Here is a 17500-nt window from a genome sequence, read left to right as displayed (position 1 = left end):
CACACACTCAGTAAAGAGATAAGTCTTCACTTACACTCATTCATACACACTCTTGTAAAACCAAAAAAATACAGACATATGAATTTCATTACATTGTGAACGTAATACAACACAGTTAGCTATCCTGCTAACCACACAGCTTCAAAACACAGGGCCGCTAGTAATTAGCCTTCTAACGATACTCTGACTAACGACGAGAGCTAGCATAACTTAGCTAACTATAGTATGCACAAAATATAGCAAAGTTACAGAACTACGAAAGTCAAAGATATCTCATGATAAATATTTGTCTAACACTAATTATCTACTTACAGGCAAATAATGTCCAAGACTCAAACATTATAAAGTTATAACAAGCATTTTCAGAGATCCTGATTCTGATCCTGCTCAGCTGTGTTCATAAATCAGGACGCATTAACTCAGGAAGTAGTAACAGCCGTATTAAAACGTTTCTGGTAGTAGTAGGCTACTTATGACTACACAGCAGATGAGGCTTCTATAAGACTACAGGGGAAGCAGTGTGTGAGAAAAACACAAGGTGTTCATAGGAAAAAGGATGTTTCTTCAATTAATGCAGTTTCAATCTTTATTCCAATAAAAAACAATCACAGAAGCAGGTGTGACACACTTCTGGGCAGCGATCTTGTAGAGTGCCCCTTGATGAGTGAGCCTGAGCCTAGAGCTTCCCAACTCTTAAAGAAGGACAAACATGAGTCAGCTCAGTGCCTGGTTTCTTCCACACACACCCTTGGGAATTGTGGCCAAATAGTCTTCGTTTCATCAGACCAGATAATATCACATTTGTAATTTCTACAGTGAAAAACAATGCTTTGAGATACGTATGAGATACATAATTTCATAATTGCTTCACTAGAGGAAATACCCCCAGCCGCCACTGCTGCAGTTACCCAAAGTAACAGCAAGGTGGCAGCATAAACAAAACTAAGTGAAATGAGGTCTGTCCTGGCATATGGACAGTGTTTTTGCTCGTTTTCACCTCTTTGTGTGGAGGCAAGGGGTTTTTTGAAAACGGTAAGAAACAATATATCTGTGGTTTTCGTGTGGACGGGGCCTCAGTCTAGAACATCGCTGAGTAGAAGGAACTCAGTCTAGAACATCACTGGGTAGAAGGAACTCAGTCTAGAACATCACTGGCTAGAAGGACATCACTGGGTAGAAGGAACTCAGTCTAGTACATCGCTGGGCTCAGTCTAGTACATTTTGTGGCCCACTGGTTAGCACTCTGGACTTGTAACTGGAGGGTTGCCGGTTCAAGCCCGACCAGTGGGCCGCGGCTGAAGTGACCTTGAGCAAGGCACCTAACCCCTCACTGCTCCCCGAGCGCCGCCGTTGAAGCAGGCAGCTCACTGCGCTGGGATTAGTGTGTGCTTCACCTCACTGTGTGTTCACTGTGTGTGTTTCACTAATTCACCGATTGGGTTAAATGCAGAGACCAAATTTCCCTCACGGGATCAAAAAAGTATATATACATACATACATATCACTGGGTAGAAGGAATTCAGTCTAGAACATCACTGGGTAGAAGGAACTCAGTCTAGAACATCACTGGGTAGAAGGACATCACTGGGTAGAAGGAACTCAGTCTAGTACATCGCTGGGTAGAAGGAACTCAGTCTAGAACATCACTGGGTAGAAGGAACGCAGTCTAGAACATCACTGGGTAGAAGGACATCACTGGGTAGAAGGAATTCAGTCTAGAACATCACTGGGCTCAGTCTAGTACATCACTGGGTAGAAGGAATTCAGTCTAGTACATCACTGGGTAGAAGGAATTCAGTCTAGTACATCACTGGGTAGAAGGACATCACTGGGTAGAAGGAATTCAGTCTAGAACATCACTGGGCTCAGTCTAGTACATCACTGGGTAGAAGGAACTCAGTCTAGAACATCACTGGGCTCAGTCTAGTACATCACTGGGTAGAAGGAACTCAGTCTAGAACATCACTGGGCTCAGTCTAGAACATCACTGGGTAGAAGGAACTCAGTCTAGAACATCACTGGGCTCAGTCTAGAACATCACTGGGTAGAAGGAACTCAGTCTAGAACATCACTGGGTAGAAGGAACTCAGTCTAGAACATCACTGGGTAGAAGGAACTCAGTCTAGAACATCACTGGGTAGAACATCACTGGGTAGAAGGAAAGAAGGACCGAAGCAGCCAGTCAGCACCTTGTCATTTGTTAACAGAATGAGCTGAAGATGCTTCTTTGCCAAACGCCATGTTGGTTGTACTCGAGCAGTGGAATTAAGGTGAAAGATAAAGGAGCATCTGTTGAATATGCTGCTAATATGCCTATACTACACGCCTATACTACTAATACGCCTATACGCCTATACTACTAATACGCCTATACTACTAATACGCCTATTACGCCTATACTACACGCCTATACTACTAATACGCCTATACGCCTATACTACTAATACGCCTATACTACTAATACGCCTATTACGCCTATACTACTAATACGCCTATACTACTAATACGCCTATTACGCCTATACTACTAATACGCCTCAGGGCTCTACACTAAAAAAAATTTCCAGGAGCACTTGTGCGCCCAAGTTAAAAAATTTAGGAGCACAGACAGAAATTTGGGCGCACAGTCACTTCTGTACTTAACTTACACATAATCTAACATTACACTGCAGCTAACAGTTAAACATGCCAGTGCACCAATTGCGAATATTAAGAATGACTGACAACATTTAGGCTACAGGAAACAGGATTTTAAAGATCAGTGCCTACTTTATTTTCAGTCTGTTCTATTTTCCTACATTTTGTTAATGTAAAATAATATCATACATTGCCATATTTGCATTTAGCCTGTATATCAAGTATCCTGCCAAATGTAGGCTAATTTATTTATTTGTGAATCCATCTGTAGCTAATCCAAATATGCCCATGGTGACCTATCTGACTGCATACTGCCTAATACTACTACTAAAACAGTCCATTTTCTCTTCCACAAAACCCAACTTAGGCTATCAAGGATAGCCAGCAGCCATACCAATGGATACCTTGTCTTAGCTGAATTACTGAAGCTAAGCAGGTGTGGGCCTGGTTAGTACTTGGATGGGAGACCTCCTTGGAAAACTGGGTTGCTGCTGGAAGTGGTGTTGGTGGGTGGCCAGTAGGTGGCACTCTTCCCTCTGGCCAAAAAAGATCGATCCCAATGCCCCAGTGCAGTGACGGGGACACTATACTGTAGGAGATGCCGTCCTTCGGATGAGACGTTAAACCGAGGTCCTGACTCACTGTGGCCATTAAAGATCCCATGGCACTTATCGTAAAGAGTAGGGGGTTCCACGGTGTCCTGGCTAAATTCCCAATCTGGCTCATTCAATCTGGCCCCCTAATCATCCCCCACTGTAATTGGCTCATTCACTCCCTCACTCTCCACCTCAAGCTGGTGTGTGGTGAGCGTTCTGGCGCATAATGGCTGCCGTGCATCACCCAGGTGGGTGCTACACATTGGTGGTGGTTACTAGTGAGGACCCCTTACCCCCCCCCCCCTCATTGTAACGCGACCTTGGGTATCTTGAAAGGCGCTATATAAATTGAAGTTATTATTATTATTATTATTATATATATATTTTTTTTATATCTGCATTGATGGGGGCAGTAGGCAAACGTTAGGCCTACTTTCGTTTTGCACTTCAGCTTGTATTCGGTGTAAACAAACAAGCATGCGTGGAAGCCTGGAGTTGTCAGTAGCGTTCTACCTTTGAATAAAATGGGAGTATTACGGGAGGCTACTTTTGTGCCTGTTCGCTACAGCTATATTTTGCATATTGCAGCCAATACGTCAACTGGGCTAAAAGGCATGTTAGGTTACCTTTCCTACTCTAACTGCATTCTCAGAATCTCATCCTGTTCCTCCTATATCCGATGAATTCGGTGGATAGAAGAACTAATTTCTTCAATCTTTGCATCTTGGCTGGCTAGTCTACCTTTCCGCTTTTTCTGCGCGCTCTTGGATTTGATAGAAGCGACTACTAGCGAGTCACAACGCGAAACTGCTAACGTTGATGGCAGGTGTAGTTTTTATGCTGCATTCGCCACGTGATTCTATGGTTTGCACCAGTAATGTTTCTCGATGTTGCAGTGTATTTTGTAGACAAACATTGACATGGTTAGAAGTCATTCGCACCAGTGCGCCTAAATATTTTTTGCACTCGCATGGCATCATTTTTACTCGCATGTGCGAGTGAAATGGGCGCACTGTAGAGCCCTGCGTCTATACTACTAATACGCCTATACGCCTATACTACTAATACGCCTATATGCCTATACTACTAATACGCCTATACTACTAATACTACTAATACGCCTATACTACTAATACGCCTATACGCCTATACTACTAATACGCCTATACTACTAATACACCTATACGCCTATACTACTAATACGCCTATACGCCTATACTACTAATACGCCTATACTACTAATACGCCTATACGCCTATACTACTAATACGCCTATACTACTAATACACCTATACTACTAATACGCCTATATGCCTATACTACTAATACGCCTATACGCCTATACTACTAATACGCCTATACTACTAATACGCCTATACGCCTATACTACTAATACGCCTATACTACTAATACACCTATACTACTAATACGCCTATATGCCTATACTACTAATACGCCTATACGCCTATACTACTAATACGCCTATACGCCTATACTACTAATACGCCTATACTACTAATACGCCTATACGCCTATACGACTAATACGCCTATACTACTAATACGCCTATACGCCTATACTACTAATACGCCTATACGCCTATACTACTAATACGCCTATACGCCTATACGACTAATACGCCTATACTACTAATACGCCTATACGCCTATACTACTAATACGCCTATACGCCTATACTACTAATACGCCTATACTACTAATACGCCTATATGCCTATACTACTAATACGCCTATGCGCCTACACTACTAATACGCCTATACTACTAATACGCCTATACTACTAATACGCCTATACGCCTATACTACTAATACACCTATACTACTAATACGCCTATGCGCCTATACTACTAATACGCCTATACGCCTATACTACTAATACGCCTATACTACTAAAATCTCCATTAAACTTGCATTGAGTTAAAACTAACAATGTATAACAAAATTTGTTTGCTTTCAAACATGTAATTGAATATTCCAAATGTGAGTTAGAGGTGAGAAAGTGAGACTGCTGGGATGTGGAGAGAGGGATACTGGGCCTTCATTTGAATGACAGCATAGTGTATCAATTCCTGTCTTTTTGAATGACAGCATAGTGTATCAATTCCTGTCTTTTTGAATGACAGCATAGTGTATCAATTCCTGTCTTTTTGAATGACAGCATAGTGTATCAATTCAAAATATGCTTATTTACGTAGGACGTTTATCGCTGCACTGTTTCCAAGGGGGCCAGTTTCAGGGGAGCTCCATGGATCGTGTACTGACAGTAGCTAGGTCTCACTTGATGATAGTCAGTCGCAATTTATAGAAACGAATAAGGCTACTCGGGAACCGCTTGTGGGTTAAGATGCAAGATGATTATCATGTCTGACCTCACCAATAAAGCAGACATGTGGACTCGAGTCACATGACTTGGACTCGAGTCAGACTCGAGTCATGATTTTAATGACTTCAGACTTGACTTGATAAAATTCTGCATGACTTGCGACTCGACTTGGACTTGAATACTATTCACTCGAGACTTGACTCGGACTTTGCCTCTTTGACTTGTGATGACTTGACATGTCTCGAATCAAAAACTAAATTTCTTGATCGTGGACCAGTCACCCCAGAGACGCTTTCCCTCCGCGACTAAAAAAAATATGAAAAATAAAAATAGCGGAGACAAGCAGCCAGAGCACAGTTCAGTGCTGCCACTACCCCCACACGCGTTATACACTGTGTAGGGCACCAAGAGACAGAGGAAGGACCAACATTTAGCTAATAAATAGTAGCTTTACTGCAAACTGATTTGCACTCTTGTTAGAGAGAACGTTTAATGTTAAAATGCACCAACAGCATGTTAAAGATGATACTTTTCGAGACCTCTCCATGAAGATCCAATTTATGCTAGCTACTGCATTTAATTGAGAACGCATCTAAGCACGCACGAGAGGGAGGGAAAACGAGTAGGTTCCAGCTGGCTTGTCATTGTTGATGATGATTGATATCTTATTTTAAATAAGAAACGTATAAAAGGAAATCGTGAAGGCAACAAATACGAGATTAGAGGAGATTGCGAATTTATCCGGTTCTCACTACCCTTTGTTATAAACTAGGAGATTCAGGTCACTATGACATACTAGCTGCACTCACTGTGATTTGGAAAGTGGACAAGAAAATGAAGAGTTGTCTTTGCCTTTGTGTAATGGAACTGGTGAGTCTTGAAGTATTCTATAATTTATTTACATGAAGCACATGATATGCCGATTAAAACGCATTCCACTCAGCTACTGTAGCTAGGTGGCTACTGGTTACCAGGCTCATAATTCACTTTTAATTGCAAACAGAAAATGTCAAGCAAGCATCATGTCATACATGCTTCTCTTTCCAAAGGAATGAAAGCTGTTTGTGCCAACTTAATATCATGTTTATCATTGTTAATATTGTGCTATACATGTGGCACAAACAATTTTTGAGTTTGTGGACTAGCCATAGGCTGAATAGAGCTGGTAAAAAAAGATCATTATGAGAACGTGCGGACAGTGGCACACAATGGGCTTAAAGTGACAGTGCACCATTTACAAATGAGATAAACAGCATCAAATGTTTAGTATTTCTTAAGAAATTAATACTTAAAAAAAAAAAAATACTGTCATTATTATCTTTTAAATAAATCTTTTAAAGTGTTGACCTTGGCTTCCCTTATGAGTCGCCACTGGCAGACAGCCTAATAAATTGTTTGCAGGCAAATCTGTGGCCTAGCGCAGTGAAATGCCATTAGTCAAATTATTACTCATCCTTACAGTGGGCTCCGCAATTTGGAAAAACAATATATATATTTGCAGCTGTGCTGAGTGTCATGTAGCTATCCGTTTTGTACAGATTACTCAGGTATGCACATGTGTATATTACACAGGTATGCACATGCATATGTCGTAAAAGATTGCAAGACAGAAACATTGAACATATTTTAATCTGTATTTATAAAAAAAATACTGTGGATTATATGTAAAAGCTAAAATTATGATTGATAGTCTAATAATGGCATTATTAAGTGAAGAGTACCTGATGACTTGTTTAGGACTTGAAAAAGATTGGGACTTGGACTTGGACTCGACTTGGCTTTGATGTGACTTGGACTTGGACTCGACTTGCCCTTCTCTGTATTTACTTGGGACTTGACTTGGACTTGACTGCTAAGACTTGGGACTTACTTGTGACTTGCCAAACAGTGACTTGGTCCCACCTCTGCAATAAAGACTCCCTGTATGCAGTTTGCTTGCGTAAAATGATTACGCGGATTTTGCAACAACACGCATGTATGTAGTGACCACTCAAAATAAAAGTATGTGCAATAAACTGACGCTTCAAATAGCCCAGGCTACTTTGGACTTGAGACTTTGACTAATCAAACGACAATTCCGACTGCAAGGTCCCAAATTGAAACGAGTGATAGGCTAATGCCACATAGCTAACGTTAGACAACAAGTTGCAGACTGAGCGACGTCACTTATCACGCCATCAAACACAGGTATGTAGTGACTCAAAATAAAAGTGTGTGCAATAACTGACGCTTCAAATAGCATTAGGAAGTTATTCAGTAAGCCAGACATTTAGCCTTAACTCAAAACAGTTGTTAGGCTAATGTCACATGCAGCCATGCCTACATTTATTAGGCTACACATGTATTAGAGGCCACATTAATTATAGGCTATTATATTATAATATTCAGTATTCATTATTGAATGCTTAGCTGGAATGATCTTTCCCTATCATCCTATTTTTAAAGCAGGCATACCTGTGGGCATGTAATTGGGCTACGGGTTGTCTTCAGGAATGGCATGTTTAAACGGGCACTGCACTAGTCATCAATAAGCACTTCTGACCTACACCACTCAAATCTGGCCTACACCACTCATAGTTTTAATTTGAAATGTGTGTGTGTGTGTGTGTGTGTGTCTCTGTGTGTGTGTGTGTGTGGGTGTGGGTGTGTGCGTGTGTATCTCTGTGTGTGTGTGTGTGCGCGTGTGTATCTCTGTGTGTGTGTGTGTGTATCTCTGTGTGTGTGTGTGTGTGTATGTGTGTGTGTGTGTGTGTGTGTCTCTGCGTGTATGTGTGTGTGTGTGTGTGCGTGTATGTGTGTGTGTGTGTCTGTGCGTGCATGTGTGTGTGTGTATCTATCTATCTCTGTGTGTGTGTGTGTGTGTGTGTGTGTGTGTGTGTGTGCGTGCGTGTGTGTGTGTGTATCTATCTCTGTGTGTGTGTGCGCGTGTGCGTGTGTGTGTGTGTGTGTATCTCTGTGTGTGTGTGTGTATCTATCTCTGTGTGTGTGTGCGCGTGTGCGTGTGTGTGTGTGTGTGTATCTCTGTGTGTGTGTGTGTATCTATCTCTGTGTGTGTGTGCGCGTGTGCGTGTGTGTGTGTGTGTGTATCTCTGTGTGTGTGTGTGTGCGCGTGTGTGTGTGTGTGCGCGTGTGCGTGTGTGTGTGTGTGTGTATCTCTGTGTGTGTGTGTGTATCTATCTCTGTGTGTGTGTGTGCGTGTGCGTGTGTGTGTGTATCTCTGTGTGTGTGTGTTTATCTCCGCAGACTACCAGCGGCTGATGACGGTGGCGGAGGGCATCACGGCGCTCATGTTCCCGTTCCAGTGGCAGCACGTGTACGTGCCCATCCTGCCCGCATCCCTCATGCACTTCCTGGACGCGCCCGTGCCCTACCTCATGGGTCTCCATGCCAACGGCCAGCAGGACCGCTCCAAACTGGAGCTCCCGCAGGAGGTACACACACTACACACACACTACACACACTACACACACTATATACACACTACACACACTACACACACACTATATACACACCACACACACACACTACACACACACACACACTACACACACTACACACACACTATATACACACACACTACACACACTACACACACACACACACTACACACACTATATACACACACACACACTACACACACGACACACACACACACACACACACACACCACACTACACACACTATACACACACACACTACACACACTATACACACACACACTACACACACTACACACACTATACACACACACACTACACACACTACACACACACACTACACACACACACACACTACACACACTACACACACTACACACACTATACACACACACACACACACACACACTATACACACACTACACACACACACACACACACACACTACACACACTGCACACACTATACACACACACACTACACACACCACACACACACTATACACACACACACTATGCACACTACACACACACTACACACTATACACACACACTACACACTACACACACACACACTACACACACTATACACACTACACACACTACACACTACACACTACACACACTACACACACTACACACACAAACACACACACACACACCACACCGCACGCACGCACGCACGTCATTTTGATCACTGGATTAGCCTACCTGCTTTCTGCAAAACACAAACGAAGGAATTGCAACAGTGGCCCATGAAGATGCTTGCTAGATTCGGATACAGGCAGTTGTATAATCTATGGTTTTCTAGCCACTTTCTAGCTACTTTTCGCGGAACGACAAGCTACGTAGTTTTCAATGTCTTTACGGTGGAGTGCTACAGCATGACGGTCATTCTTGTAACGAATTTTATGACAAAGAGGCCTAATTGGAGACGTTTGCGTGATGCGTTGTTACCACTGGTAACAACACTTATATTAATAAATGCTTATTAAAATGCTCAAAAACCAATGCTCCAAGAAGTGGGGGGACGGCGTTCCCCCGCGTCCAACGCCCACTACACCCCTGTGTGTGTGTGTGTGTGTGTGTGTGTGTGTGTGATATAGGCTAACCTGTGCTTTGTGGACATTGATAATCACTGCTCTGTGTGTGTGTGTGTGTGTGTGTGTGTGTATGTAATGTGTGTGTGTGTGTGTGTAGGCTAACCTGTGCTTCGTGGATGTTGATAATCACTGCTCTGTGTGTGTGTGTGTGTGTGTGTGTGTGTGTGTGTGTGTATGTAATGTGTGTGTGTGTGCAGGCTAACCTGTGCTTCGTGGATGTTGATAATCACTGCTCTGTGTGTGTGTGTGTGTGTGTGTGTGTGTGTGTGTATGTAATATGTGTGTGTGTGCAGGCTAACCTGTGCTTCGTGCATGTTGATAATCACTGCTCTGTGTGTGTGTGTGTGTGTGTGTGTGTGTATGTAATGTGTGTGTGTGTGTGTGCAGGCTAACCTGTGCTTCGTGGATGTTGATAATCACTGCTCTGTGTGTGTGTGTGTGTGTGTGTGTGTGTGTGTATGTGTGTATGTAATGTGTGTGTGTGTGTGCAGGCTAACCTGTGCTTCGTGGATGTTGATAATCACTGCTCTGTGTGTGTGTGTGTGTGTGTGTGTGTGTGTGTGTGTGTGTGTGTATGTAATGTGTGTGTGTGTGCAGGCTAACCTGTGCTTCGTGGATGTTGATAATCACTGCTCTGTGTGTGTGTGTGTGTGTGTGTATGTGTGTATGTAATGTGTGTGTGTGTGTGTGTGTATGTAATGTGTGTGTGTGTGTGTGCAGGCTAACCTGTGCTTCGTGGACATTGATAATCACTGCTCTGTGTGTGTGTGTGTGTGTGTGTATGTGTGTATGTAATGTGTGTGTGTGTGTGTGTGTATGTAATGTGTGTGTGTGTGTGTGTGCAGGCTAACCTGTGCTTCGTGGACGTTGATAATCACTGCGTTGAGCTGCCAGAGGACCTGCCCCAGTTCCCTCAGCGGGGGGAGTTTCTGCAGGAGCTGACGGAGGCCCTGCAGCGCTTCAACCTGCCACCAGAGGGCAGCGCCACACCAATCCCACACAGGCCGCGCCCACGCTGCCATGACGACAAGCGCAACGGGAATGTGGGCGTGGCTGCGCTAGACTCTGCCCTGCTGCGAGAGAACGCCACCATCGCTCGGCTGCAGGCTCTCGTCAAGAAGACCGGCATCAGCCTGGAGAAGGTAAGAACTTGCACGCACGCACACACACATACACACACTCACACACACACACATACATACACACACACTCACACACATAAATGAGTTTATTTGGATCTAAAAGGCAAGCAAGCAAAGCACAATCCAAAACTTTGCCTTGTAGTTTTATAGTAGTTTTTTTGCAAACTATGAAATGTACATAGAGGCTATAACAAGGAGGGTTTCAATGGCAACACATAGAGGCTATAACAAGGAGGGTCTCCATGGCAACACATAGAGGCCATAACAAGGAGGGTCTCCAACACATAGAGGCTATAACAAGGAGGGTTTCCATGGCAACACATAGAGGCTATAACAAGGAGGGTTTCCATGGCAACACATAGAGGCTATAACAAGGAGGGTCTCCATGGCAACACATAGAGGCCATAACAAGGAGGGTTTCCATGGCAACACATAGAGGCTATAACAAGGAGGGTTTCCATGGCAACACATAGAGGCTATAACAAGGAGGGTCTCCAACACATAGAGGCTATAACAAGGAGGGTTTCCATGGCAACACATAGAGGCTATAACAAGGAGGGTTTCCATGGCAACACATAGAGGCTATAACAAGGAGGGTCTCCAACACATAGAGGCTATAACAAGGAGGGTTTCCATGGCAACACATAGAGGCTATAACAAGGAGGGTCTCCAACACATAGAGGCTATAACAAGGAGGGTTTCCATGGCAACACATAGAGGCTATAACAAGGAGGGTCTCCAACACATTGCCTTACTTCTGTTCTGGTAGTGTCAAATCAGTGGGCGCGTTCGACATGTTGCAGCGCTGCACAGAAAAGCTGCAGTGGGCGCGTTCGACATGTTGACATATGGCAGAAAGGAGACATCATCACAACAAACTGTGCGACCAGGAACTGACATTTTAATTTCCTTTTTACCAAGCTAACCAACATCAAGCTGGCTAAATAGTGTAGCTGAATAACTGTGTTGTGTTACCATAGCTACCGGACACCTATTCAGCCTGTTGTTCTGTGTGCCATTGTGTTCTTGGTCTTGGATTTCGTGAAATTAATTTCTAAATACACTTATAGTCGTGTGCGACTTATATAGGTTTTTTTCCTCTTCATGACAAATTTGTTGCCGTATGATGTGACTTATACTCCGGAGCGCTTTATAGTCTGGAAAATATGGTGATCTGAACACTGTAGCCTCTTGCTGTTGTTTATTGTTTACTGTCTGTGGAGACCATTGTTTTGTGTTCAGCAATAATTAGCAGCAACTATAATCCAAAAATCCACGAAAAAAAGATATTGTTAAACAAAACATTTTGAATTACGACTGTCAGGTTTTCTGGAAAATATGTGTCATACTACCCCAACTAGTATGATACATTTGTGACTTTCCTGAGTAGTTATTGCGGCCATTTGAATTAGAGGCAATACAACGCTCAAATCAGGAGGCATTTCACACTAGTCAGCACACCAACCCTCAAAGTCGGCGCCCCCCCGACCCCCACCTCCCCGGACCTCATCAACCTCCACCCTGGTCATCGGCAGTTCCATGGTTAGAGACCTCTGCATTCCCCCATCATGTAGCGGTCCCTCCAAGGTCTACTGCTTCCCTGGTGCCAAGGTCCTTGACATCCAGCAGAAACTCCCAAGCATCCTGGCCTGCCACACCAAGGTCAACAACATCATCGTACACGTGGGCACAAACGACATCAGAGATAAGCAGTCAGTAGCACTGCAGGAAAACTACAAAACTCTCATCACCACCCTGATGGGCACAGAAAAACGCTTTGTCATCTCTGGGCCTCTCCCTACCTACAGAAAAGGTGCTGAGAGATGGTCCAGACTGTTCGATCTCCACACCTGGCTCAAACGCTACTGCGCTTCCCTAAGCATCCCCTATGTCAACAACTGGGGCTTGTTCTGGGAGAGGCCCAGTATGCTGAAGCGTGATGGTCTCCACCCAAACCAACATGGAGCCAGGCTACTCTCTGACAACATAGCGTCCACACTGAGGCATTGACATTCTGTAGAAAATATTACAGATTCACGCCCCCCAGGTATTGATTCGAATGGCATTATACATGTGGATGGGTCTGAGAATGTTTTCTGCAGGGTAACATACAATACTACTACCATAGATCAAGCTGCTTCATGCAATAGCATGACTTATGCTTATAGTTCTATTCCAACGTTGATTTCTACCAAACGTATAGTAAAAAGAAAAGACAAATTTAAAACTAGAAACCTAACAAATATTCTTTCCATACCTCAGCATATTCCTCAAAAGCCAGAGGCATTTTCAGCTAACATGGGTTTACTGAATATAGGTGCACTTACTACCAAAACCTTTGCAATCAATGATTTTATTAGTGAAAAACAATTGGATTTTCTGTTTCTTGTTGAAACCTGGCTGACTTCAGACAGCGAAGCTGTTCTTGTTGAAACTTGTCCCCCAAATTATAATTTCTTCCACTCAATTAGACAAGGCAAACGAGGTGGTGGAATTGCCTCCATTCTCTCAAACAAATATAGTTGCACTAGAGTCAACTTTGGTGAATTCGCTTCCTTTGAGTACATTGCCCTCACTCTGAAGGCTGACCCAGCTGTACTTCTATTAACCTTATACCGCCCTCCTAAACTATGGGCTGGCTTTCTCTACCAGTTTTCTGAACTTATGTCGCTCATCATCACTAGCTATGATCGGATAATTGTAAATGGCGACTTTAATATTCATGTCAATAAGACAACTGATGCTAAAGCCAGTAAGTTCCTTAATGTGTTGGACAGTTTAGAGCTAAAGCAGCATGTTACAGGACCCACCCACAACCTTGGCAACACCCTCGATCTAGTCATTTCTAGAGGGATAGAAGTCACAGTCTTATCAGTAAATGATATAAATATGTCTGATCATTATTGTGTATCTTTTAATATAGTACTACATACTCCAAAAATTCATCCCGAAATTGCAATCAAATCGCGACTCTTGGACATTAGAGCAGAACAGCAGTTCATAGCTCTTATAGACTCCATAAATTTAGATATTTTACATCATCCCATTGATCAAATGGTAGAGGCTCTCAATCATGAATTAGGCGCTATGCTTGATAGAGTGGCACCCTTAAAGACTAAAAAAAGGCCCTGTAGCAAACTGACACCTTGGATGAACGAAAATATCCATGATCTAAAAAGATCATGTAGAAAAGCTGAGAGAACATGGAGAAAAACTAAGTTACAGGTTCACCGTGCCATTCTAAAAGAAAAAATAGCAAATTATAATAGAGCTATTCGGAATGAGAGAAGGAACCACTTCTCTAAGGTAATTGCTGAAAACAGTGGAAACTCTAGGGTGTTGTTCTCTACCATTGATAGGCTATTGCATCAAACACCTTTTGATACACTCAGTCAGGCATCCTCTCTAAGATGCGAAGAATTTGCAGACTTCTTCGAAAACAAAGTAATTTCTATAAGGGAGGCTATTGGTAATACAAGTAATATGTTTGATAGTACACCCAAAAACAGCCCCCCAAAATTAAGGTCCTTTAGCACTATTACTCAATCTGAGCTTGGTAAAATTATAACTCAAACCGGCTCCTCAACATGTGTTTTAGATCCAATCCCTACTAGATTCCTCAAAAAACTATATGATAGCTTAGCTCCCTTTATTCTCAAGGTAATAAATACCTCATTAGAAACAGGTATATTTCCAACTGCTTTTAAAACCGCTGTTGTGAAACCTTTACTTAAAAAGTCAAATCTTGACCATACCAATCTGAGCAACTACAGGCCTATATCAAATCTACCGTTCCTGAGCAAAGTACTTGAAAAAGTTGTTTGTAATCAGTTAAATACCTTCCTCAACGAAAACAGTATCCTTGAAAAATTCCAATCAGGTTTTAGATCAAATCACAGCACAGAAACGGCTCTAGTAAAAATAGTCAATGATCTCAGACTGGCTACTGACTCAAACAAAGCCTCAATCCTTATTCTTCTGGATTTGAGTGCGGCATTTGACACCATTGATCATAGCATCCTAATTCACCGCCTTGCGAAGTGGGTGGGTCTCTCTGATAATGCTCTAAACTGGTTTCAAACCTACATTACTGGCAGAGATTTTTATATCAGTCTAGGAGATCATGTATCTGAAAAACATGACTTGCCTTTTGGTGTGGCCCAGGGGAGCTGCCTTGGTCCCCTGCTATTTTCCCTATATATGCTTCCATTGGGAAATGTCATAAGTCAGCATAATGTAAACTTCCATAGCTACGCAGATGATACCCAGTTGTATATTTCTGTGGAGCCAACTAACCCAGATGGCCTTTGCTCCCTCACTGCATGCCTAACCTCCATTAATCAGTGGATGAGCAAAAATTTTCTGAAACTAAATGATGACAAAACAGAGGTACTTTTGGTGGGACCAAAACTAAAGCGAGATATTGTTCTTAGTAATCTGGGGAACTTGGCACACCAGGTCAAACCAAAAGTAACAAGCCTCGGTGTCATCTTAGATGCAGAGTTAAGTTTTAAGCCCCATATCAGTAAAGTTACTCAAACAGCCTATTTCCACTTGAGAAACATTGCCAAAGTGCGGCCCTTTTTAACTCAACAAGATGCAGAAAAACTAATTCACGCCTTTATCACTAGCAGGTTAGACTACTGCAATGCACTTTTCACTGGTCTTCCCAAAAAACATCTAAAGAAATTGGCACTCATACAGAACTCTGCGGCTAGACTTTTAACTAAGACTAAGAAGAGAGAACACATCACCCCTGTGTTGGCTGAACTGCACTGGCTCCCTATTTCCTATAGAATTGATTTTAAGGTTATGTTAATTACTTACAAAGCTCTGAATGGCACAGCACCTTCATATATCTCTGAGCTTTTAATATCTTATCAACCACAAAGGAAACTTAGATCATCCAATTCTAATCTTTTAATCGTACCCAAAGTGCTCCACAAACAAAGTGGAGAAGCTGCTTTTATCCATTATGCCCCCAAACTATGGAACACCCTGCCTCTGTACATCAAGCAGGCGAGTTCAGTAAATATTTTTAAAAAAGATCTGAAAACATACCTGTACAGGAAAGCTTTTAGTTAACTCGTCTTATCCTGTAGACTACTTTTTCAGATTATTCTACATCTGCTGCTATTGGAGGGCGCAGCCAGCCAGAAGCAGATGGGCTCCCCCTATTAAGTCAGGTTCTGCTCAAGGGTTCTTCCTGGAATATGGGAGTTTTTCCTTGCCACAGTTGCCATATGGCGTGCTTGTGGGGGGTAAGAGGGTTAAGGCTGCCAGTCTTATGACATGTCATTTTCTATATTTTTGATATGTTGCTGAGTGGATCATAAACGGCCCCAGCAATGAAGAAATGTGATTGATAATGACTGACTGACTATTATTTTGTTACATGTTTCAAATGTAAAGCACTTTGAGCTGCATTCTGTGTATGAAAGGTGCTATACAAATAAAGCTTATTATTATTATTATTATTATTATTATTATAACCCAAACCATCTCTCTGACTCATACACACACACTTTAACACACTCATTTGCTCATACACACACACTTTAACACACTCATTTGCTCATACACACACACACTTTAACACACTCATTTGCTCATACACACACACTTTAACACACTCATTTGCTCATACACACACACACTTTAACACACTCATTTGCTCATACACACACACTTTAACACACTCATTTGCTCATACACACACACTTTAACGCACTCATTTGCTCATACACACACACACTTTAACACACTAACTCATTTGCTCATACACACACACACTTTAACACACTAACTCTTTTGCTCATACACACACACACTTTAACACACTAACTCATTTGCTCATACACACACACTTTATCACACTCATTTGCTCATACACACACACTTTAACACACTAACTCATTTGCTCATACAAACACACTTTAACACACTCATTTGCTCAAACACACACACACTTTACAGTTTATTTCAAATGCTTACACACTAAATCTTTGTTTGTCACACAATTTTCTAAACATGTCTTCCAACCATCATAACCCCACACCAAATCTGCAAAACCATACACTAATTCTCAGTGTTTGACTCAGTTTTCAATTGACTAAAACACATTTTGCAAAACACCACACACAATATTCTACCTAACACACAAACATTGAACAGGAAGTAACGTGCTTCACTCTTTCTCTTCACATGTGTAAACACTCATTACTTTACTGAACACCATCCAATC

The 17500-nt window shown here is 42.4% G+C and overlaps 1 protein-coding gene across 2 annotated transcripts in view; it reads left to right on the top strand.

Annotated features, from left to right (window-relative positions):
• Positions 1-17500, top strand: part of dennd5a (DENN/MADD domain containing 5A) — a 67544-nt gene that overhangs the window by 8921 nt on the left and 41123 nt on the right. For both annotated transcript variants that reach the window (XM_076291480.1, XM_076291478.1), the window contains exons 5-6: positions 8819-9006; positions 10960-11256. In XM_076291480.1, coding sequence (XP_076147595.1) covers positions 8819-9006; positions 10960-11256 — 485 coding nt within the window. The remainder of the gene's footprint in view (positions 1-8818; positions 9007-10959; positions 11257-17500) is intronic.

The sequence above is a fragment of the Alosa pseudoharengus genome, unplaced genomic scaffold (genome assembly GCF_046254945.1).
Source record: "Alosa pseudoharengus isolate Yale_2024_CS ecotype anadromous, Long Island Sound unplaced genomic scaffold, YU_APseudo_1.1 YU_APseudo_1.1_scf_19, whole genome shotgun sequence".
Classification (NCBI taxonomy): domain Eukaryota; kingdom Metazoa; phylum Chordata; class Actinopteri; order Clupeiformes; family Clupeidae; genus Alosa; species Alosa pseudoharengus.
The sequence above is the reverse complement of the archived record's forward strand: the minus strand, read 5'-3'. Positions and strand labels throughout refer to the sequence as shown.